Raw genomic sequence first — 24,390 nt, 5'->3', positions numbered from 1 at the left:
CAAATTTATGAATATCGATATTCCATTTGTCATATGGTGGATACGATATTTTACAAACTAAACTGTCATTTAAACATGACAACCCTACAAAAATGATGAAATTGTTGAATTGTAATGGAATGAAAAAGCAAATGGCCGACGACTAGAAATCGACGTTCTTGAATTTGCACAAAAAAGAATCCGATTCAATTACATGAATTATGCGCAATTTATGATCATGATTAGCAAAATAAAGCTTCTAAAGCAATAATTAACTAGAATAACCTTTTATTTGCGGGCAAAAGCCCGTCTAAAATATCGAAATATAGGAAATATTCCTGTCTAACCCAAATACCAATTTGCAAAAATAAGAACCGTGCCTTCGACGGACCCACGTCCGTTTTATCATTGAGGTAAGTTCTTTTTAATTATTTCAGTGGCGTAGTAGTATGCATGGCTAGTAGCGTGTGTGGTTTATCGTCCATTTAATTTTTAGCCAAATTTCCGATTTCAAGTGGATATTTTTAGAATCGCTTATGTTAACCCCTTAAAATAGGTATTTAAATGCATAATTTATATGATAATAACGAGTGTTGTACGTGGAATTTCTTACAATATTTTTTTCACCATCATGGAATATGTGAACTCTGATGACCTTTAGTTAAGTACCTACTGGCTATCTATATACATAAACCAGATTCAGTCTATAGATACTAGATAGCCTCAGGTGTTCGTAGTTTAGCAACAAAGTTTGAAGTGTTACTTACCTTAAGCAAGCTTGACAAAAAGGGAAATGAAAAACTTAAGATAAAAAATCTAAATCCATAGAAAAATTTTTGAGCTTCCAATTTTAATTTTTTTTTTAAATATTTAATGTTGCAGTTAATGTAGAGCGAAGAGCAACACGGGCGGACGCCGCCCTGGTCAGAATGGAGCGGTATGAACGTGCGGACAAGAGACACAGCAAGCACCACAAAGAAAAACACAAGAAGCGTTCCCACAAGAAGTACAGGAGCCACAGCGGTACCCATGAACAATCATATGCTACTAGTAACTCTGTTAAACCCCTTGTGGAGTATTCGGATGTCAGTTCTGAAGATCTTTCCGCCCCGGAGGCTGGAGAGATCGAGAGTGAGGCAAGCTCTATAGGCAGGCACATTGCGGATGATCTGGATAGAACCAGAAAGTCTCACTCTATACGTACATTTCTTGACAACAAGATATCTGTAACTACAACAAGCCGTCGGGCTGCAGAGGAATACACACTCACCCGTGATTCTTCTTCTGCAGCAAGGAAAAGGCGCGGCGTTGAATATCAGGAGCCTGTCCCCGAGTTTGAGGACCTCCACTATAAAAAGAAGAAAGAAAAGCGTAAGAAGGAAAAAAAGAAACGGAAAAGGAAGTCTAAGCACCGTTCTCGTACCGCCAGTTTAGAAAGCGTTTCACCAGACGATAATGTTCCAGCGGGGACGCCTATGCGGGCAGTAACACCACAACGTTATACTCATGTGCCAATCAGTGAATGGGAGAAAGCTTCCTCTCCGCTTAGAAACGGTTCCTGTTCACCGGTATCGCCATCAACACCACCGTTAATGAGACAACATGACGTGTCACCTCTGCACAGGTCACTTCATAGAGAGCCATCGCTTCTCAACGCCCTGCCGTTCTCACCACGTCGGGAGAGATCACCTATTGTTAGGTAAGAAAATTAATTTTTATTTTGATTTTAAACTAAGGTGTTAGTGTGCTTATCTTTCATTTAAAAAATATCATCATACTAATAAGTTTCCCACTGCTGCTTGAAAGGGATATAGAGCTTTTGCCCACCACGCTGCTTTTTTGTGGGCTATGTTTATGAATTCCTAAGGCTGGCCGCACACACATCAATATTCTGCATATTATGAATAACATTGCCTGTGTGAGAGATGCAGCCTACACAGTCAATAACATTCTCTTAGGTCATTATCAGGTGTTGGTAATAATAACCACTAACTGCACTTTGAGGCTTAGAGGAAAGTAAAATGGCGTCTGGCGACGTCAGGTTGAACACCCATCCAATAACTAAGTTAGGTTAACATTGCTCAACCACTGCAGTCTAATATACATAAATAATACCTGTCAATGTATAATCAAATATACTGAATATACTACATGTGCCCCGCAGCTCCCCCAAGTTAATTAACAGTTGTTACATAATGTTGTATTATCCACGCTGATACATTACTCATAGACGCCTCCCGTACGCCCGTAATATTAATTTCTCTCCTAAACTAATAACATGCTGTTGAGGCCCAAGGTTTGTCTAAATAAGATTCCCGTGGTTTTTTAAACACCTCTTTTTTGAAAGAAGTGTTAATTTTTAATATTTCTTCAACATAAAATGCTGTATTGCGGCTTATTTGTCAGGGGGTTCGAACTCGGAACCCCCCGAAAGTGAAGTCGAAGTCCTAACCACTAGGCTATCACCGGTTATATTTAATGTCTCACAGAAAGCGTGGAAACAAAGGTTTCTCATCACGATTCAAAGCTCGCCATCGGATTTCGCTGGGTCAACGTAACTCGAACACGATGCCATACGGCGGCGGCTTGATGGATAGCTGGCGTACTATAGCTATCCCTTGGGTATGCCTGCGTAACACTTTATATATAATACATGTATAGATATAGATTAAAGATTCGATTGATTTTTAACAAAGTACAATGACTTTTAGCTTCTATGCAAAGCTTGTGATTTTGGGATTTGTTTCTCTGTGACAAAAAATCACTTATGTCATCCTATAGCTCTATAACTCTGCAAATATTAACGTTTTTCTATTGCTGCGAAAAGAAGGATAAATCAACAAGCACATTTTCGCATTTTTATAAAATTATGGAGTGTCATTGCTGTACAATATAATATTATTATTTACATACTTTCTATGTTCTTCATTATACTTTCAATGGATATTCATCTACTGGATTTCTACTCAATTGCATGATATCTGACATCTTGGTCAATGGATGAATAATATTGTATTTATGATGATGTCATAGACTATGATGTCTATTTTGATAAAACTATGAAAAAAATTAACCCATTATAAATATGTGTGTACATTTTACATAGTTTTTAAAACTGTTCACTATTCTCTCAATGGAAATTCATATACTGGAGAACTCTATTGCATGATCTTACATCTTGGTCCATCGATGAATCGCCATTTTGATTTCATTATACTAGGTATATTGCTTTTGATAAAACCCCAAAAAAAATCTGTGTGTACGTCCCATTTTTTTGTATGTGTATGTAAATACTAACAGCTTGTTAATAATATTGATGTAATTCTAATTCCATGCTCAGTATCGACTTGATGAGGTAAGTGTTTTCCAATCTATTCAACCAGTGGGGTAAGAGTAAAATATTAATTGGAATGCGCGGGCACAGTCAATTACGACGTTTTTATGAAAACTAAGCTTAATTTGCTATACTCCGCGAAAAGCAGGAGAATGTATGGTGTAATTTATAATTTCTTCAATCCTTATACTCCACACTCTACGCACGTTTCGCTCCGAAACCGGAGCCTCCTCAGGAGATGTTGACTTTACAATGAATAATTGTTAAGATGAAGTCAACATCTCCTGAGGATGCTCCGGTTTCGGAGCGAAACGTGCGTATAGGGTACATTGTCGGAGATCTGTTTGGTGTGGAGTATGAGGACTGAAGAAATTATAAATTACACTATACAGATTCTGTTTAACGCGGAGTAGCAAAATTAAGCTTAATTTTCATAATATATCATGGATTTCCGCAAAGTAACGCCTGCTTCTATTCAATTAGGACGTTTTTTCATCGACCGACACCGACTCGTTAATTTTCACTTAAAATAAATTAAGTAATGTAAAATCATGGCAGATTGAATTAAGTAGTGCTATTCTTTTCCTGATATTCCCCGTATTATAGCACAACTTAATAAAAAATTGGGGCATTGTAAGATTGCTGAGACGTTTTCACTGACCAATACGATACCGTCGGCCACACGTTATGGGCGACGACTTGTCATTTACACGTGAGATTACCGATAACGCTAATCGCGAACGATCTCGCAGAGGCAATGTGGATATATTTAATTTCATCCTTGGCTTGTTATTTTTTAGTTTTTTACATGTTAGTCAACTTTGTGTTTGAGACACTTGTAAAAAAAAAAAAGCTTCAAGTTAATATTCGGTATCGTTTTCGTCTACCCGCAATATTATTATAGTTATGGTATCGGTAAATAAAAAAAAAAAAAAAACTATACGCCAATGTAGTCATATTTGAGTATCAAAACACAAACCTACACTACGCTCTTTCTAGCTTATATTGTGTTTACATCAATCATTACAATCTATTTATTATTTTTTTAGTGTAAAGTATGTTTAAAATATTAGAAAAACAAGCGCGATAAAATAAATATAAACAAACTAAATAAGTCATCCTCTTAATAAAAAAAAAAAACAGTAAATAATACGCTTAGTATTAAATTTTCGTGTATTCCATTTCGAGTACAGAAACATTGTAACGTCAAAGCAAAATGCACCTTATGTCACTCGATGTAAAGTCGCAAATTCTATTATAATTTTTTATTTGGCCAAGTTCGCTTGTTGTAGAAGTGTGGATGAATTTGATCTTTAAAAGTAGTCCCGTAATACATTCCGTTTGAAAGTGATATTGCTAAAAACGATTGATTTATATTATTAAAGTACGCTTCGCATAAGATTCGCCTGCTCGCAATACTGGCTTGGTTTTTTTAGAGTATTGTAACACTGCAACGTCAAATTAAAATTATGATACTCGATTTAAGCAATCTTTGATGAATATAACTTTTTATTTAGAGTATAGACAGTCGGAAATGACCTTCTCGGGTAACGGTTTGGTGACCCCTTTCCTCCCCGCACCGCACCAATACTTTGCCCGGCGACCGACTTAACGCACTATATGATTCTTAACACATATAGTTGACCTTCCACCGTAATGTCAGTAATAATATCTGGGAAGAATTGGCCCATTAACACCTCTGCATGAATTAACATGATAATATATACTCAATAACACATTATGCTTTATATGACGCGATTATGCCTCAATCTATCAATATCTCAAAGAGGAACTGAATACTAACAAAAAATGAAAACTGATTTGAAACCGTTTTAAATTCTTCCATAGTTTTTGATAGAATTTTCATAGATTGTTAGAGGTCAAAAATTTACACAATTTTTGCCTGTTTGCGAGGCGTGTTGAAGAATTGATGTATTGATCTAAAATATTGTCAATATTTTTGTCAATAATGTTTACTATGTGCGGAGAGGAGGTATTGTATACATCAATATTTTTAGTAATACTTTAAGAAAAACAATTACTAGACAACGTTCGTGTTTTAAGAGTGTACCAACTGATATTGAAGGGAAAACAAGATACATTTTTGATCAGACTTCTTTCGAACACCTTCAACGTTGATCCAAAAAGTAAACATTAAAAACATTAAGCGTAAACTCAAAGAGTATTTTTTAGTGAAGTTAGTTATATCTAGTATAGTTTATTCAGTTATTTTGGTACCTACTAATATTAAAGATTAAACTTAGTTTCTATCGGTGTAAAATGTAGCAGTATGTTTTCCCCACAGCTGGTTTTTTATTCTTCTAATTAAACACCTAAGGTAATCGTGGCAGATAGGCACCATCACAAACCTCTGCAGTTTTTTCGGTGCTTTTGATGTGATAAATACATTAAAAAAAACGATTTGATAACCTGCTTTTTGAAGGAAGTCTGTTAAAAATATGATCACCAGTGGGTGTTTGTGAAGATTGGTCCCAGTTATTAATTCACTCTTTTTGCTTAGTCCATGCATATTTTTTAAAATATTATTTCCTTTACTTCAGGCGGAGGCAGAAGTCAACGACCCCGCACACGCCGCTGGTGCCGCCATACCACGAAACTGTGACCATCGACTCTGACAACGACGACTATGAACACAGCCGGCGCGAATACTGGCACGAGCCGCATCGAGTGTCCAATGAAGTCATGATTATATCGGGTGAGTGGCTTAATCACACATAAGTAAATAAATAAATATACTTCGACAATACACACATCGCCATCTAGCCCCAAAGTAAGCGTAGCTTGTAGTATGGGTACTGAGACGACTGAATATTTTTAATTTTATAAATAATATACATAAATACTTACAATATACATATAAACAATCAGACACTGATAAACATTTGTGTTCATCACACAAACATTTTCCAGTTGTGGGAATCGAACCCACAGCTTTGGACTCAGAAAGCAGGGTCGCTGCTCACTGCGCCAGCCATCAAGTAGAAATATCGTAAAATATTGTTTTTTCCTCTACAAGTTCCTAGTGGTTCCTTTGAAACGTCAAGTCAGTCTATTTTTAGTGACTATCACCGGTTCTCGAATGCAGATTCTACCGAGACGAAGCCGGCAAGAAACTGAGCTGATTGCTCTTTTTCAACATCATTTTATAGTTTAACAATTTGTAGAATTTTTGTTGTGTTGTGTTTTTTGTTTGAAAACTTTATTGCACACACATATTTTATACAAAGTAAACACATATACCTACATAAGAAACTTAGAATAGGAAATAGGGCATGCAAAGGCTTATTACTAAAGCTATCTCTTCCAGACAACCTTTGACGTTAGGAAAGACGAAGGAACGGCAGGGCATTTTCCATACAATAAATAAACAAAAGTAACGTTTGAAAACAGTGATTGCAAGATTTAAGCCTGTCGCAAACCTGTCGCGAGATACGTAATTAATTTGTGCAGCAATTTAAGTTTATAATACATATATATATAATATTTAATGTATATATATATATATATTTAAAATAATTATAATAAACTACTTACTCATAAATTGTAATACAACACACATATTATGCATAATATTTATGCAATATATTACGTACTGTAATATTACATACACAAGAAAAGGTTTCCGAACCGCTTCTTCTATATATTTAGAGATTGAGCCTGACGTATGTCAGCACGATACCTTTTGAGAGATGAGAGCAGAGCGGCCTATATTAACAACGATTAACTAAAAGTGTTTTAACACATTGTCTTCGCTTAGGCGAAGGTAGATATAAAACTACCTTGGTATCATGTTATAAAAGTACAGTCACCCACGACCGATTTCTGTACTTCTCTCAGATGATATGCAGCTATCACTGATTTATGTATGTTTTTATCGAATTTTTGGTTTATAATGATTAATACGATTGAATACTGATATTTTTTGTCATCTCTCACCAGATTCACCGGTGCACGAAGGTCGGCCGCGCGAGTACAGTCCGCGGCGACATCGGCGCCGGAGCCCGCGACGTAGACGCAGCCGCGAGCGCGAGCGACACCGAGATCGCACCCACCACAGGTAAACATGTTCCCCTAGTTAAAAAAAACGTGATCTTTGACGTATTATTTATGTTTTTATGCTGTTATTGTATATATCTAGCTTAGCTCCAAAGCTATGTCTAGATAAATTATTTAGAGCAAATGCCGTTTACCGAACCGTGATAGATTTTCTAGATATTGTTTTATGGGTATTTCTATGAAAATTTACGTAAATATACTTAGACGCGAGGTGTTAGGTGACAAAATAGGAATCTTGTACATAAACCAACAGTTTGCCATGTCTTGATAAAAGGTTAATACATTTCTTAAGAAACTAGACTTTGGAGTTAATAGCTGTCATTGGATTGCCATAAGAAACCGAACTTAAATCACTGAAATCGTTTAACGACCTAGACGATGGAGCTGTGCTGGCGGGCTGTGGAGCCGAGACATTCTGGATCGGATACAGAGGTATCGATCCATGCCAGCTCGATGGCTCGATAGTATCGGCAAGGCAGCAGGGGAGAACTGGATGCAACTCACCAGCTATCCAGCAGTAGAAGAAAATGGAGAGGCTAAGTCCAGTCGACTGAAATGTGCTGACGATGATGATGAAATACCACCCATGTCAAATATGTACAGAGTTGCAAAGCTTTGTTCAATGGAGTGTAGAAAATCGGGTGTTTGATCCTGTTCAGGATATTACTTATCGAATAGGGTACAATCACGAACTTTCCGAACGCAAAAGCCGAATGAAGTCAAAACCATAATACTTTTAAGAATGCGATGAGCGGAACACGTTCAAAAATTCAAAATTCAAAATTATTTTATTTCAAGTAGGCCTACTATAAGCACTTTTGAAACGTCAAGTCTGTCTGTTTGTAGTGACTCTACCACCGGTTCGGAAGACAGATTCTACCGAGAAGAAGCCGGCATGAAACTCAGCAGTTGCTCTTTTCCAACATAAACAATTTACATTTTACATTTTAACATTAATTTTTCTATCTTGTGAGAGATAACAGCGGAGCCGGATGCTTCCAAGCAACCTTGTTCAACGCATGGATTGGAACAGGATGTGTTCCTTGAATGCCCTGCGAAGTGTTGCTCTGTTTATAGGCGATGGTTTGCCACTTATCATCAGGAAATCAGGCAATCAGGCATTTACATAAATTAACGTTTCAGGTCACATAGTCGCAGTTCATTGAAACGGCGTCGCACAAGGTCGCGAAGCAGGAGACGTTCCTCGTCGCCGCCGAGGCATCGCGCGAGACACAATGAAGCGTCTAAAGACAGGCACAGGTACAGTAAAGTAACAGTTTTCGTCTGGTGGGAGGCTTTGGACGTGGCTAGTTACCACCCTATCGACAAAGACGTGTCGCTAAGCGATTTAGTGTTCCGGTGCGATGTCGCGTAGACACCGGTTAGGAGTATGAATACCATAATCCCGGGATAACAGGTTAGCCCGCTACCATCTTAGACTGCATCATCACTGCACATCACATGCACCACGAGGTGAGATTGCAGTCAAGGGCTGAGATTGTAGTAGAATAAAAAAAAACAGTAGGATGAACTTATCCATTTTCATTGGTCGACGTACGGCATGTGGGAAATATTCTATTTAAGGCTCAGGTTTATTAGGTCCCCGTAGCCTTACTACAAGATTTGCTTTCTCGTAATCGAGGAGTCTTATTCACATGTCAAACTAGCCGAACGCTGTCTAACTAAACGGCCGATAGCCGCAGTGGGCAGTGACCCTGCTGAGTCGATGGCCGTGGGTTCGATTCCCCACAACTGAAAAATGTTTGAGTGATAAACATTAATGCTTTTCAGTGTATAAGTATTTATGTATATTATTCATAAATTATTCAATAACACAAGCTACGCTTACTTTGGGGCTAGATTTCGATGTGTGTATTGACGTGATATATTTATTAATTTATTATTTAATCTCTGTATCGTCAAAGTATAATGGACCTAACGTTACTCGTATTAGAGTTGCAAATCTTGTACTTTGATATTTTTATTTTAACAACATAGATAGGGCGGGCGACGTGAAGCGGTTGGTCGGGGTATATATACGTAGTTAGTATTGGATAAATTTACTTACCGATCGTAGGTCGCGGGAATTTAAATCGCTAGTGGTATTAAATCACTGTTTCTACTAATGACTTTCAGAAGTAAACACGAATCACCAAGTCCGCCATCAACGGTGCTCCAACGCAAGATCGACTTCAAGGAGAAGATCAGCGATACCAGCCTGTTTGCGGAACTGGTGAAGGACAAACACAAACGTGCCAAGGTTAGTTTATAATGCTTTCAGTTTTATAATTTTAAATGTTTTTTGAATAAATGTTTAGCTGATTTTAAAGTAGTTGAACTGTCCCAAGTTTTTTTTATGACAAATTAGTGCATGCTTTTCTATACCACGGGATGGCAATTAATAGTCTTACGTTTGAATATTCTTGGCTTGTATCTTGGTAGGTATAAAATAACGCGGATGGAGAGTCAGAGAGTTAGCATTAACTAACCACAGTTGCCAACCGAGCTGATGTCAGAGCCACTGAATCTTATTTACAAACAAAACTTTTCACAGTTTCTCAAGTTATTTAATATACACCAAGATAAAGCATAGTCATGCTTTTTTTTATTAATTTGATAAAATTGTTCCTATTATTTTTGCCCACGATGAATCATATACGGTACATTTGTTTTTCATTACTGGTCGAACGAATCTGTTAATGCGTTTGTTTGTTTGTTACTGTATTTTCTTAAAAAAAAACTTACGTAGTTACGTAACTTACTTGACAGGTGTAAAGGAAGTTTGATCGTGGGATCTTTGATATTTTAAATTTAATTTCTTTTATTTGAATGTCGTGCATGAGCGAGATTTGTTGTTGCATCTTGTACGACAGAAAAATAGACAACATTAAATGAAGGCTCCCAAGGGAATTTCTGGTAAACCTTTGAATGTTGAATATTGTTTGCACTATGTTTTATACTTTTTCTTGCGTGTTTTTATAATTCAAACAACCTTTTATCTTTTTTTTTTATTTCTCGCTGTTTCTTACCATAGCTTTAAACAGTATTAGCTTAAAATTACAGTTAATTTGGCATACCTCGAGAAATAAAGATTATAATAATTTTGAAACAAAACTTTAACAATATCATAATAATACTGTTTAAAGTGTTGGTAGTAAACCTTAATCATTTTATAAAACTTTTTTTAAACAAAAAATTAATGGAAATATTGTTTAAATTATAAGACAGTTCAAGAAAACAGAGCATAAGTATAATGATGAGTTCATTTTTTATATTGTTCTTCTCGATGTTTAAATGTCTTAAAACCCAGCATATTCCTGCCTTCTTGAGTCTATATCTGCAAGACGAAAGTCTACCGCTTATGCACTCGTATTTTAATAAACGACCTTCATATTGCATGCTATGTTCAAATGTTTGGTTAGTTTACCGAAATTACGAAAATGTCATTAACAGACTATAATAATTAATTATTTATTGTTATGGTCTGTAATGTAAAACAATTTCTTACCACCGTTAAAGCGGTGTAAGAGAGGAGTCCTGCGAGCACTGTGCTGAGCACTTGGAATGGGAATTGTGGCTTTTCTAAACTCAAGTTCTGTCCCGGTATATTAGAAACTGCAAGAGATCCTGGAACAAAAGGAGGAGTCCCAAGGGGCCGCGTCAAGCTCTGCCTCTATGTCCAACAATCCCGAAACACTTACCATTGATGAGCTATCCAACACTACCGCTGACAGCTTCACACCACAAGTATGAATAAGTATTTGTCTACTACTTCCATTGTTTGAGCTTTGCGGTGTTTTTCGTGGAAAAACGAGAACCTTATTGGAGCATTCGCGTGGTCATATATAGAGTAAGGTAACAATTAAGAATGTCTTAAAGCGTGTATAAGCAAATTCTGATTTTGGGTGTGCATTTTAATAATAAAACTTGTGACTTGTTATACTAGCACAGTTACCGCACAACTCGATTTCTAAAAAAACTGAAATATTTAATTATAAAAAAAAAATTAAATATTGTTGCAAAATGTTCTGTTTAAAACTTCACACAGAACACCATATTATCATAAAAAATAAATTTAAAACCAAGGTACAATTAGTAGGTATAATTTAATTTTTAAAAATTTCAGTTCCCGTGCAAAGAAAATGGCGAATATATCGACTTAAAGCCTGACGTAGTAGACATTCCTATGCCGATTCCGCCACCCTCGGATGGAGAGTCGGATTCTGTGCCGGAGCCTTTCGTGCAACCAATGGAACCGTTGCCGCCGCCGCCGCCCGCACCTCCAGATATAGCCATGCCCACTGCTAATGGGGAGGCAACTGACAGCAGTAACTTGGAGGTAAGTCAGATGTTGTAGACCATCCTTTACTAGGCAGTCTCGCTTCCATCAGACGAAGTCTAACCTAGTTTCGGAACGGGTCGCGCCACTGTCGGGGCTGGTTCCGTATCGGCAGAAACCGCTGTATACAGGGTTGTGGAACTCGACGTAATCCTTGCGCTAGCGGAGCTTAAATGTAACAAATGTTGTCCTAAATATGCATGGTCAAAAATGGATCATCTTTGAGATATTTGAACAATAACTTATTTTAAAAAATCACCCAGAATGTGAGATTTAAGTCCAAAATAAAACAAAACTATTAATTGAATTGATTTTATTAAAATTTATTTTCGAAGCTGTATCTCAGCAAATATAAATCCTAAAGTGTCCAAACATGTCATGTGCTTTTAATAGTTCTGGTTTATTTTGAATTCTGGGTGATTCATGAAAAAATCTTAATTTTCAAATATCTCGAAGACGATCGTATTCAGCCCCTTTATGTATCGGACATATTGGTTGCATTTTATCTCCCTATAATGTTCTGCAAGTAATACGTCGAATTACTTCTTACCCTGTATGGCTACGTCCACTGCTAACGGGAAGGCTTCCGATTGCAGTAACTAGGAGGTAAGTCGGATGTGGACATTTCTTCTTTTTCTCTCGCACGCAAATAATGAAAGTGTTATCTTTTCGATGGCCGTTGTTTATAGTAGTAGTTGGAATATGAATAGAGTTGACTTTATTGAATCTCTTTAACTTTTCTTGTAAACAGCCTCCACCAAAACCATTCACCCCACCGCCGGCGGTCCCCTCGTCAGCCCCCTGCCAGCCGTTGCCCCCACCCCCCAAATTTGGGGGGAGTGTTGTCGAAGCTGTATATATCACAAGCCAACAACCGCCGCCGCCGAAACCCCGGAGCCTTACCAAACTACCCATGCCGCCTAACACACAGGTAGGTTGACTTTAATAATGCCGTAATGTTTCTTTCACCCGCCAAGCCGCATTGGAGCAACTTGGGGACATAAAATAGGAGAAATAAATGACCAGCAGTGGGAAATCAACTTCTATATAGCATAGAAGTTGGTTGATGCGTATGATATGCACATAGTTTGTTTGTTTGTGTGTTTGTTTGAAGTCTTTATTGCACACACACATTGTATACAAATTAAACACAAATACAGAAGAAACTTAGAAAATAAAATAAAGCGTGCAAAGGCGGTCTTATCACTAAAGCGATCTCTTCCAGACAACCTTTGACGTTAGGTAAAACGGAGTAACGGGTTGGTGCAGCAATTTAAGTTTAAAAATATATATTTATATATATACAAAATAATTATAATAAACTACTTACTCATAAATTCTAATACTACACACATATTATACATAATATATATAAGTATATACATATTTATGCAGTATACTACATACTTTAATATTACATAGATAATAAATGGTTAGTAATAGGAATAGTAGTAGTAGTAGAGCATTTTGTGACCAAGCTTTCCGGGACAGTACTATTGCCATGCTTATTTCTGCCGCCAATCAGCATTGATGTATTCCGGTATGAAGGCCATGGTTGCCGGTGTAATTACAGTTACATATGAAGCTAACACCTATGCCTCAGATTAATGGACACAGAGTAGTACTTTGTAGCATTTTGCATGCACTGTGAAGTGTTGATCTGTTTATTGACGATGGCTTTATGGTAATTTCCATCAGACCATTGCTTGGTCTGTAAATTATAACTATAAATAAGAAAACAACTTTGAAATCAGATACTGGGAATTTTAATTAAAACTTTTAAGCTAAAATATAATAAAGATCATAATTTTATAAATCGACCCCAGCGCCATCTGTCGAGCTGATTTCTGAATCTAAACCATCCAGGGTGCCACCCAAACGCGTACCAAAAAAATCATTCAAATCGGTCCAGCCGTTTAGGAGGAATTCAATGACATACGACGGCCGATTGGCGCAGTGGGCAACAACCCTGCTTTCCAAGTCCAAGGCCGTGGGTTCGATTCCAACAACTGGAAAATGTTTTTCAGTGTCTGGGTTTTTATATGTATATTATAAGTATTTATGTATGTTATTCATAAAAATATTCATCAGTCATCTAAGTACCCATAACACAAGCTACGCCTACTTTGGGGCTAGATGGCGATGTGTGTATTGTCGTAGTATATTTATTTATTTATACACATGCACACAAGAAATATATATATTGTCTTTTAATCTTTTTTTTATAACAATAAATGTATTTTCAGGTTGATGACTTAAAAACTCTCGCAAATGAAAGTCCGCTCAGTACACCCTCATCTAGTCCCGTGAAGAAGCCAGAAAAACCGAAACGGACAGGAATTATGAACTTGCCAATGCCGCCTGGTTAGTAAATAACTTTGTGCAAGAACATTAATCGTCACCATGTCCATTATGAGCATTCTAGCAGTTGCCCGCGACTTCGTCCGCATTCATTTTGGGTTTTTAAATATGCGGGATATTAGAAACCAAGCCTTTTTGTCTCGACATAAAATGTATCACATAGCTGTCTCTAGAATGCAAACTATTTTTATGCTAAATTCCACAAAAATAAGTTCAAACCAAGGATAGGTAACGAACGCTATAAATTTAATTAAAGCTTTGATTTATGAAAACTAATTAAACTATATTGTTTTTTTTTTTGCTAAATTAAGTTTACATGACGCTTTCTCAATACTATGCGCACTTGTAATTGGCGTGCATATCAATGCATGTAATTGTGTGCTATGTTTAAAAATGTTTAACATGTATGTTGTTTGTGCTCTTCATAAATAATTAAATAAATTAACTTTTACCAGTAGCTACCCCGTGATATCTATTATAATAATATAATAATAATGTTTATTTCCAAAAATCTTAATTCTAAACAATATAGTAAAAACGTTTTCTTTTTTTATAGGATGGGGCATCCATGAAATCTTAAAAAATTATATTACTACAAGCTTCTGAAGCTAAACTAAGAAACCTTGTATTTCAGCTTCAGTGCCTTCACCCCCTAGGGTTTTTGATTATTTTTAGCTTAAATGTTAAACATGCAGTTGTCTGTATTATTCGATGTCTATCTCTAGTATGCAATCTACATGTATACTGAATTTCTAGATGGGTTCAATAGAGCTAAACACAAACTTTCGTGTTTTATAATATGAGTATGCATGTTTCTATATCCATTCTTCATTCTCATACCAGTAATACCCGGTTCGGAAGAATTGAGCGGTGACGAGTTGGACGGCTCTACGCCACCGCCCGCATCAAGACCAACGACTACGAGTGTCACAACGCCTACAACAATGCACCAACACGCACATCACTATTCACACGTGTTCAGCAATAGGAAAGCCAGGGATAGCACGGTGAGTTTGAGACTAATTTATAATGTTGCCGGCGTTTATTACGGTTACGGAAAGTAGTGAGTTACTCTCTGTCCTTTTAACAAACTATGCCAAAAATCTATACTAAATATCAGTATATGATTCTGTATACGTGTAAATGAAATCCGAAATAATACTTCAGAGGCTTTAGAGGTACATTATTTACTGTCTCTGTGACTTATCTATGAAACCGAAACGCTAATAGTTTTTCAGTAAACCATTGGCATTATTTATACTGAAAGAAATCAGACATCAGACCCTAACACCATATGCAAAAGTAAGATCAAGTAACTCCTGCCACTTTATTAGGTATGCGTAGCGAAGGTACTATGCACGTATCGGTCGGGTATCTTCATTAGGGTTGTCATAAGTAGACACAGTCTGACATTATACATTATTATTCAGTCTGACATTATACCACCAATTGTACCTATGATTAATTATTTAAGTTTTGTATCTATTCTCTTTCTGCAGGGTGAATAAAGTGTTTACATACAATAAAAAAAACAGATTTCTCTTGGCTTGTTTATTATTTATTTTTAGTGTTTTCTTTATATTTCTGTCTTATTTTCCAGTCAGGTACGAAGTTAAAAAGGCCGCGGATTCTAAAGAGGCGTGGTTCCAAAGTTGTACCTGTAGCGACGCCCACGCATCACGCCAAGGATTGGGGTGAAAAATGTGTGGACGGCTTCCAGGTACTATACCTACTATTATTATTACCATCATGCTCAGCCTATTAATAGATTCACATGGGCACGGATCTATTGGTTTGCGGACTTATTTAAAACAACGATTAAAAAAAACCGGCCAAGTATAAGTCGTACTCACGCACGAAGGGTTCCATATACACATAAAACAGCACAAAAATCATGTCTGTTGTATGGGAGCCCCTAAACATAAAATACTGGTTTACTTTAATTATAAGAGATCAGTTTATTAATTAACCGTTGCTGTTATTGATTGTTTTTTTTTTTCATTTTCAGGTAATAACGCAAATCGGCGAAGGCACGTACGGGCAAGTGTACAAAGCACGCGACAAGAACACAGGGCAACTTGTCGCGTTGAAGAAAGTGCGATTAGAGAACGAAAAAGAAGGCTTCCCCATAACTGCTGTTAGGGAAATCAAGATCCTACGGCAGCTGAACCACAAGAATATTGTCAATTTGCGAGAAATCGTCACTGACAAACAAGACGCTTTGGACTTTAGAAAGGTTAGTTCCATTTCACATATACGAAAGCCGAACCAGATCGTGGCAGCAATTACGTGCAAATTTACATTATGCGTGGACCACAGCTATAAAAAGTGCTTGCCACCCGACATTCTCCTCTTCATCATCAATATAATAGACTATAGTCGTAAAAATGTAATAGGCCCGTTTTGACATTTGTGCAATACCATAGAATGTAACTTGGAACAAAACTGAACTAAACAATAAAATAAAAATCAATTACATACAGTGTTTTAAAAAATACGTAATTTTTTTTGGGACGTTAAATAATATGAAAGAATCGCGAGTATTCTTTTTGCGCTTACTTTTTAGTAGCATGTAATTTATAATTGTTGCGAAACGTTTCGAAAACAGTTACGTTTTCAGTCTTTTTTTTTTTTTTTTTTTTTATTGCAGAGTTTGTAACCATTTTTTTTTACTGAATATCGAAATTAAATATTGTGTAGAATACTGAAATTAAATACTGCAAAGAATGAGCTTGATTCTTAAAGCAGCAAATAAAATTTTGAATTGACGACACTGGATTCTAAATAATGAGTCTGAGTTGATGTATCTGACCAAGCGGCACATGACTGAAGCGTCCCCGCGCGCACTGCGCAGTTTTTCGTTCCTCATCTTTTAAGTTGACTGTGTGCTCGTTTAAGTTTGATATATATTGTTTACTATTACGTAAACTTTGGCTCTTCTACTTTGGACATTGGTTATATTATTTGGATAAACATAGTGATTTGACTCGTCATAACTAGTTACGACTATACTGCTGCAAAAGCCTCTCCGGCTTAGTATAGTCGTAACTAAGGCAAAGGGAGGGTTTGTCAATACAAACCACTCTTATACGTTTGTATCACGGTATTGGTGGTCGTACTAGGACCCTCAGTCGGCTCGTATGCGTCCGTGAGAAGAGGATGGGTGGTTACAACTGTATTTTGATTTGCCGTCACTACACGGTTCATTCGCACGGGACTATATCACTGCTTGATCATTCGTGGCTAGGCGTCCAACGACTAAAATATGCTAAATATGTTTATAGTGACTCTACCACCCGTTCGGAAGGCAGATTCCACTGAGAAGAGCCGGCAAGAAACTCACAGGATTGCTCTTTTCCAACATAATTTTAAAGTTTAACAATCTTTAGAATTTTTCTTTTTGTGAGAGATGAGAGTGGAGTGGCCTGCTTCCAAGTAGCCTTGTCGTTAAGGATTTCATCAATCGTGTAGTAACCTCGATTAGTTAAATGTATGTAATTAATATACCAAGTATAGGCCATCTAGTCTTATATACTTTGACTATTATTACAGGACAAAGGATCTTTCTACCTTGTTTTTGAGTATATGGACCACGATTTGATGGGTTTATTGGAATCCAAGATGGTGGACTTTACCGAGTCACATAATGCGTCAATAATGAGACAGTTACTGGACGGCCTGGCTTACTGTCATAGAAAAAACTTCCTGCATCGAGACATCAAATGCAGTAATATACTAATGAATAATAAGTGAGTGTGTGTATATTGCATGTATCTATTGTTAATACTTTCGAATAATTATCTTGCTATATCTATCCGAATATTGAATTATTCGCATCGAAACTCACGATTTTCGACAAGTCTCAGATATTTGAATTATACTTTTTTAATTAAATTTTTATAAGAAATTGATCGAATGTTGCTAGTTTTACTTTTTTACCTTTTTTAGTTTTAATTTTTAATATCCCTTGCTACCTGGATTATAATGAAGATCACTTCATAAATTTTCAGAGGCGAGGTGAAACTGGGTGACTTTGGTCTGGCTAGGCTATGGTCTTCCGAGGATCGGGCGCGGCCCTATACGAATAAAGTGATCACCCTGTGGTATCGGCCGCCCGAATTATTATTAGGTGAAGAGAGATATGGCCCAGCCGTCGACGTCTGGTCAATGGGCTGCATTTTAGGAGAGCTGTTCCTCAAACACCCATTATTTCAGGTAAGGTGTTCTCAGTTATCAAAAAGAGGGTTATCACTACAGAAAAAAACTAGTAATAAGCAGTTATAATTATCTAGTGGCATGCAATTTAGGCAAGCAGTGATAGTTAAATTGTTAGGACTTTAACTTCACTTTCAGACGAGTCCGATTTTCCGCCCATGTAGCTAGTTCTGTGCACTTCATGCAATTAAATGTAGCTTGTTTTAACCTGCATGCCTGAGAGTTTTCCATAATGTTCTCAAAGGTATGCAAAGTCCACCAATCCGCATTTGGCCAGCGTGGTGGACTACGGTCTAAACTCTTTTCGGTTGGTAATAGGTTGATATGATGATGATGTGATAGTCCTATAGGCACGGATCCGCCGCATTAGTTGTATCACTTTTTGATACGTTTCAGGCGAACATAGAGATGATGCAACTGGAAATGATCTCCCGGGTGTGTGGCACGCCCGCGCCTGGGGTGTGGCCCAACGTTGTCAAGCTCCCCCTCTGGCACACGCTGCGACCGAAGCGCTTCCACAAGCGCTGCGTGCGGGAGCAGTTTGCGTTCATGCCGCCCACGGCGCTGCACCTACTCGACCGGATGCTGGAGTTGGATCCTGATAAGAGGATCACCGCTGAGGAGGCCTTGAAGAGTGCGTGGCTGAAGAATGTTGTGCCAGATCAGTAAGTACATTCATCTCAACCATTGCTGTTAGTACAAGATTTGCTTGTTGGCAATCGAAGAGTAGTTTTCGAATATTTGAACAACGGAGTAAAATGGCTCTTATTTGTATTGTATATGGCACCGTAAATAAAGCGCTAGAAAAAGAGTCTGCCTTATTAGTAGTAAGCGACCTATTGAGCAATGTAAACCGGCGGCGATGTCGGCATTTATTACGAGATCAAAGCTACTGTGTCTCTACGTTATACTGTACTAAAAGCTATAGCATAAGAGTTGGTACAGAGCCTTAGACCAACCTCCTTTGTAGATGGTTCATATAAGCTGTATATGTTATCAATAAAAACAGGCAATAACATCTTAACATGCATTTAGAAATGGTAGTTTTTACCGCAAGTAATCAATGTGAACCATGGTACCTGGTTAGTATAATAATAAATAATACAATTATCTTTCAGAATGCCAGCTCCTGAACTCCCAACATGGCAAGACTGCCACGAACTGTGGTCCAAGCAGCGACGACGTCAGCAAAGGGAGCAGGAACAGCAGTCAAAACCAAAGTCCTACGGTTTCAACCAGGACGATAAGCAAGACGGGTTTAACTCACAAGACTCTAACTACAAAACTGAACCATACAAATCCGAGGGTTTCAAACCCACAGAGACTAACCAAGAGACTGTGGGACAAGTGAAATAGTATTTGGATTTGTATTATTATGGATATTATCGGTGAAAATTGGTGCTTAAGTGTTATGAAATTTGTGATGAAGTACAATGTTAAAAGTTTTGTTAATTCATTGTTGCAAGGTACAGATTATTCAGGTGTTCCCTCAGTGTCATTCCGCGAATGCACTCCACTTCTTTTCAGTTATTTAGTTATAGGTTCTCTACCAAACAAGTAACAAGCATTAGTTGAATTGATACAACTCTACAAAAGTACTTACCCCAATGTCACTTTTTATATTTCATAACTTATAACTATTTCATAACTATACTCTGGAAGTTTAGGTGATTTATAACAAGTGAACAATTTTTACGTATCTTTTTAATGAAATATGTGTGGAATAAACCTGAAAATATTAAAAAATCCAGATAACAGTCACATTTATTTCATTCATACTTAGATGTCAATATTGTTTACCTTATTACCTAAAGCTCACAGATTATAGCAGCTCATATCATTCGAAATAATGGCAAGTTCATGTGATCGCTTTATCCTAAAACTTTTATCCGGCGATCTATACTTTGTGGGAATAAGTTAAAGAACATTTTGATCGTTACACAGTGGTAGTGACGGTTTTATAATATAGACTTCTAGCAAATAAACCTGGCGTTGAGGGCAGTTTTGCGAGCTTAACCTGTTCAGTGTTATATTGACTATAATAAGTGGTATACATTCTAATATCATGGGCCATGGCATAGCTTAGCGATCATACCGTTCGAAAACGGTCTTACATAGACAGTATATAATTTATATAACATAATATTACGGTGCCTTTTCTGTTGTACACAAATATCTTGACTGAACTTAATATACAAAGATTTACATACATGTGTACAATAATATTATTTAGGGCGCGTTCATAAAATACGTGAGATGTTTAAGGGGGGGAGGGGGTCGAGTCAAATCTCATCTAATCTTACGTTGGAGTGAGGGGGAGTCTCGGCAAATACCACGCAATTTTTTTCTGATTGTAACAAAAAAAAATTATACTATTTTGGTCCATTGGTCTTTTTACAATTACAATCCAACGTAAGAAACCCACATTTTGAAAAATCTCACGTGAGATTGAAGGATGGGGGGAGGGGCTTAAATAAAATCTCACCAATCTCACCAGGGGGGGAGGGAGGGTCAGTAAATTAAAAAAAACACCTCACGTAGTTTATAGACGCCCACTTACACCATTATTTAGTTAATTGACCAAAAACTTAAACATGTGTTCCCGAAAATGTGTGACGTATACCTAACTCCTTTATACGATCTCTTTGCTAGTTGGGTAGTTTGGTCTTGATGGATATGTTTGGAAATAGGCCAGCAGATAGTAGAGATTTTTTTAGGTCTTTTATAAATTAATTAAACTTAAATTATTATTTTTGAACTGTATAGTTGCTTAACTGTGACCATGGGATACATGTTAAGGGCATTTAGTGAACTGTGGTTTTATTTCCGAACGTCGTTGGTTTTAAAAATCAATGTTTTGTATTGATGGATTTAAAAATGAATTGATTTTGTATAAAAATTGTTGTGCGTACCAAAACTTTTTTGTTATAACCAAAGGATTAAGCATGGCGATAGTTACCTATGCTTTGGCCGATTAGAAATTTCTAATTTTTTCTATGCTGGCATTTTCAAAGCCAAATCATTTTTATTCAAAAATAACAATGTGATTCCACTGCTTATTTTCATAGTGTACTTATTCCTGGCTGAGATTTCGCTAGTATGAATGTACTTTTAATTCCATAGGAATCCTCTATCTTCCACGAATATCATTCTAGCAATTTAAATAATTAACTTTATCCATGCATAACTCCGCTGTACTTCACCCTTACGTTGCGGGTTAACCAACAAACGTACTCTTGTGCATTTATTATTAGCATAGACATTTCGAATATAATGTGGATCGTGGAATGGTCATTTCCTCTAGGTAATGTACATAAGGCTATAAACATTCAATCATGTGATTGGAAGTTTCTAAACGGTCAGAGTCTATACCATGTCAAACTAAATTGTATAATAGATGCTTTTCTGTATATAAAGAGATGTAAATATAAATAATGTTTAGCATAATTATTATCGTTGTAAGAACAATAATGTTTATATTAGAGAAAAATATCTCGTGTAATAATATTTTTAGTGAATATAGAGTTAATTTCTTCCAAACAAAAGGGAAGTTTTTATTATGCCTTAATAGAATCAGTCTGCGTAACGTAAGTTGAAAAATGAATGGTTGCGATATCCATTGTATTATATTACTCGGATACTGTACATAAGAATAAAAAAAAGCGCAGCGGAAATCAATATCCTGTATTTTAATCTTTATCATAAATTAAGATTAATATCTTACCAGCCCGCAGCCCTGCTAGCATTTGCAGGTGACATTTCAATATGGCATGTATGTATGGCATGTGCATGTATGGCATGTGCATGTATGGCAAAGGAAATAATGCTTTAACTGTTGTACACAAGTCACCCAGTAAGAGTGCACAGGTCGAAATGATATACTTATAATGCCAAACGGGGGTAAAGTTCGTCTTCACCGGTTGGCGTTCTTTGTCAGGTAGCAAAATACATTTTATTACTTGTGAGTGATAATACTGGTGATCGAGGGATAAAAATTGTGCCGTGCTAAAGGAGATAGCTTATCGCGTATAAGATATAACCATGAAATAAACAATAGCTTTGATGGACTTCAGTGGAAGGGATATGTTCAAAGCTAACCAAAACAATTATGACGCCACAACCTGACAGACAGAGATCGATTGGCCGCTGTTGAGATGTTGCGCTGGACATATGGGGTAGACCGAGATGCATAAGTTAATGACCATGATGTAATTTCTGTGATCAGAGGCGCTGGATAGAGATAGATTGTGAGATCGACTGGCCCGAGCCTACGGATCATAGATTTATCTTACCAGTAATCTAAAGTCCTAAGCAAGCTACACTACATTTGTTTTGACAGTTATGATAAATAATAATTAAAAAAAAGCTCTATTTTGTATTGAAATTGAAGCTCACTTGGCGCATAAATAAAAAAATAACAGTATATTAATTGAATGGCAGTGTATTCTCAACTGTAACTTACGGTACCCTGTCCGGTGCGTGGGGTAAGCGCGTAGTCGCTACTTTTTCAACTTTCGTGACGCGTACTGTAAATTATTATTTATTGCCTTCTTTAAATTCAAGGGCAATTCTGCTCGAGTCTTTATATTTGACGTATGATCACAGTGTAAAAATACTTACAGTTATTCATGCTAGGCTAGGCAGGCTAGTGGCTTTCAAGTTTCAGCTAACTGTGCACAATATATACTTATCAATAGTCCTATTTGGTTTTATTCATATCTTTATTTAAATTTACGTGTAAGTAGCAAATGAAGTAGGCAGTAGTTAAAGAAAATATATAAAAAATCTAGAAATTTTGTTGATGGATTCGAGAGAATGGCAGGAATACTATAGGAATAGAAATAAAGAATATTTTCGAATGTAATAACAAACGCAAGGCATATGTGGTTTCTGCGGACGGTCGAGAGCCTACCGCTTGCGACCTTAGAGATTGCGAATTCGAACCAGCCATTTTCAGTTTTATTCGGAAGGTGCAATTTAAGAGTACTTACAGTAGAGCCATCCTTTACAAACATTTCTGTTTAAAGGAGGATGATAGCAATACTTTGAGCGGCTACTTAATAGTTAAATTGTAGCTACAATCGAACGACGAACTTACAGTACTATAATTCGCTAATAATCTTGATGACGTCATTAGCATTGACGTCATTGCATTGCCAGTACTGAAAAAGGCGTTGCGCGTGCAATGTGAGGACTATGAACAATTAGAACTATGTATTGTGACTGGCGTCAATTTTCTTGTACACACATATTTTTAGTAAACAAAAATTGGCGGGTCTAAAAATTAGTGCTATACTTAGCATTTTGTTAAGTGCAGTAGCGCTACTGTTCGGCCTCTCATTTCGGAAATCTTCGTTAGGTGAACTGTATTGTTTGTTGCACTGTGGTTTAAGCTAGTACAATTATTTATTAACTCAATTATACCCTAAGCAAGACGAGATAAAGAATAAAATAAGCCACGTGTGTGGGAACAGGACAGTTACTATACTCTGTCCTTTTCACTCGATCAACCTCAATGTCAAAATTGTTTATCACGTCTCGCGTTGGCCTTAGTTTACACTATGTTTACACGAAAAGCAATAATTTGCATACATCACAAATATATGATAAAAATGTAAACTTGCGATTGTTCTGTGATTGTAAATAGTGACTTATGGAATTGAAGTTCCCTATTTTAATTTTTATCATTAATATTGGAAGATATAAACAAACTATATATATGAAATGTTTTGGTTTATTTTACTTACAGATTAACCCCCACCTATAGATATTATTTTTATTGTCATTGCTTTGCATTGTTTACAAGTTCAAGTAAGGGAGAATTTATATTTGTCGATATTGCAAGCATTCAGTATGGCTAGGCTTGGCAGGAAGAAAAAATGTATCCCCGCATTATATAAACTCACCAGAGTACATGGCTACATGCGAAAGCGTGATTTGACATTTCAATTATATTATTGGAATGTTATTTGCGGCCGTGCGCTCATGAAATGGGAATTAAAATCTTTTTTTTCCCCGTGGCGAAAATGTCTCCTGCCCATGTCGTGTAGAGTGCGAAAGGTTTGCCGGCAGTGGCGTGCACTTC

At 36.8% G+C, this 24,390-nt stretch overlaps 1 protein-coding gene across 2 annotated transcripts; it reads left to right on the top strand.

The window, feature by feature from the left end:
• Positions 1 to 83: 83 nt before the first annotated feature.
• LOC120628543 (cyclin-dependent kinase 12) lies at positions 84 to 23,004 on the top strand. 2 transcript variants are annotated; one of them, XM_039896942.1, is made up of 18 exons: positions 84 to 392; positions 862 to 1,002; positions 1,270 to 1,678; positions 5,875 to 6,029; positions 7,274 to 7,391; positions 8,534 to 8,650; positions 9,527 to 9,650; positions 11,003 to 11,137; positions 11,517 to 11,729; positions 12,481 to 12,660; positions 13,976 to 14,093; positions 14,934 to 15,097; positions 15,691 to 15,810; positions 16,099 to 16,326; positions 17,643 to 17,839; positions 18,101 to 18,305; positions 18,702 to 18,970; positions 19,424 to 23,004. In XM_039896942.1, the coding sequence occupies exons 2-18, from the start codon at positions 909 to 911 to the stop codon at positions 19,659 to 19,661; spliced, it is 3,084 nt and encodes a 1,027-aa protein (XP_039752876.1). In that variant the 5' UTR covers positions 84 to 392; positions 862 to 908; the 3' UTR covers positions 19,662 to 23,004. The 2 variants fall into 2 exon arrangements, with proteins under 2 accessions (XP_039752876.1, XP_039752875.1); XM_039896941.1 differs by having other exon boundaries at positions 862 to 1,678.
• Positions 23,005 to 24,390: the final 1,386 nt, after the last annotated feature.

Source organism: Pararge aegeria, chromosome 13, assembly GCF_905163445.1.
Source record: "Pararge aegeria chromosome 13, ilParAegt1.1, whole genome shotgun sequence".
Classification (NCBI taxonomy): domain Eukaryota; kingdom Metazoa; phylum Arthropoda; class Insecta; order Lepidoptera; family Nymphalidae; genus Pararge; species Pararge aegeria.
The sequence above is the reverse complement of the archived record's forward strand: the minus strand, read 5'-3'. Positions and strand labels throughout refer to the sequence as shown.

What these genes read in the sequence shown, in the direction of transcription:
- LOC120628543 (XM_039896941.1), top strand. Translation starts at nt 909, where the DNA reads ATGGAGCGGTATGAACGTGCGGACAAGAGACACAGCAAGCACCACAAA. An exon ending in GAACTTGCCAATGCCGCCTG is followed by an intron (nt 14,094 to 14,933) that starts GTTAGTAAATAA and finishes TTCTCATACCAG; the next exon opens with TAATACCCGGTTCGGAAGAA. An exon ending in AATGTGTGGACGGCTTCCAG is followed by an intron (nt 15,811 to 16,098) that starts GTACTATACCTA and finishes TTTCATTTTCAG; the next exon opens with GTAATAACGCAAATCGGCGA.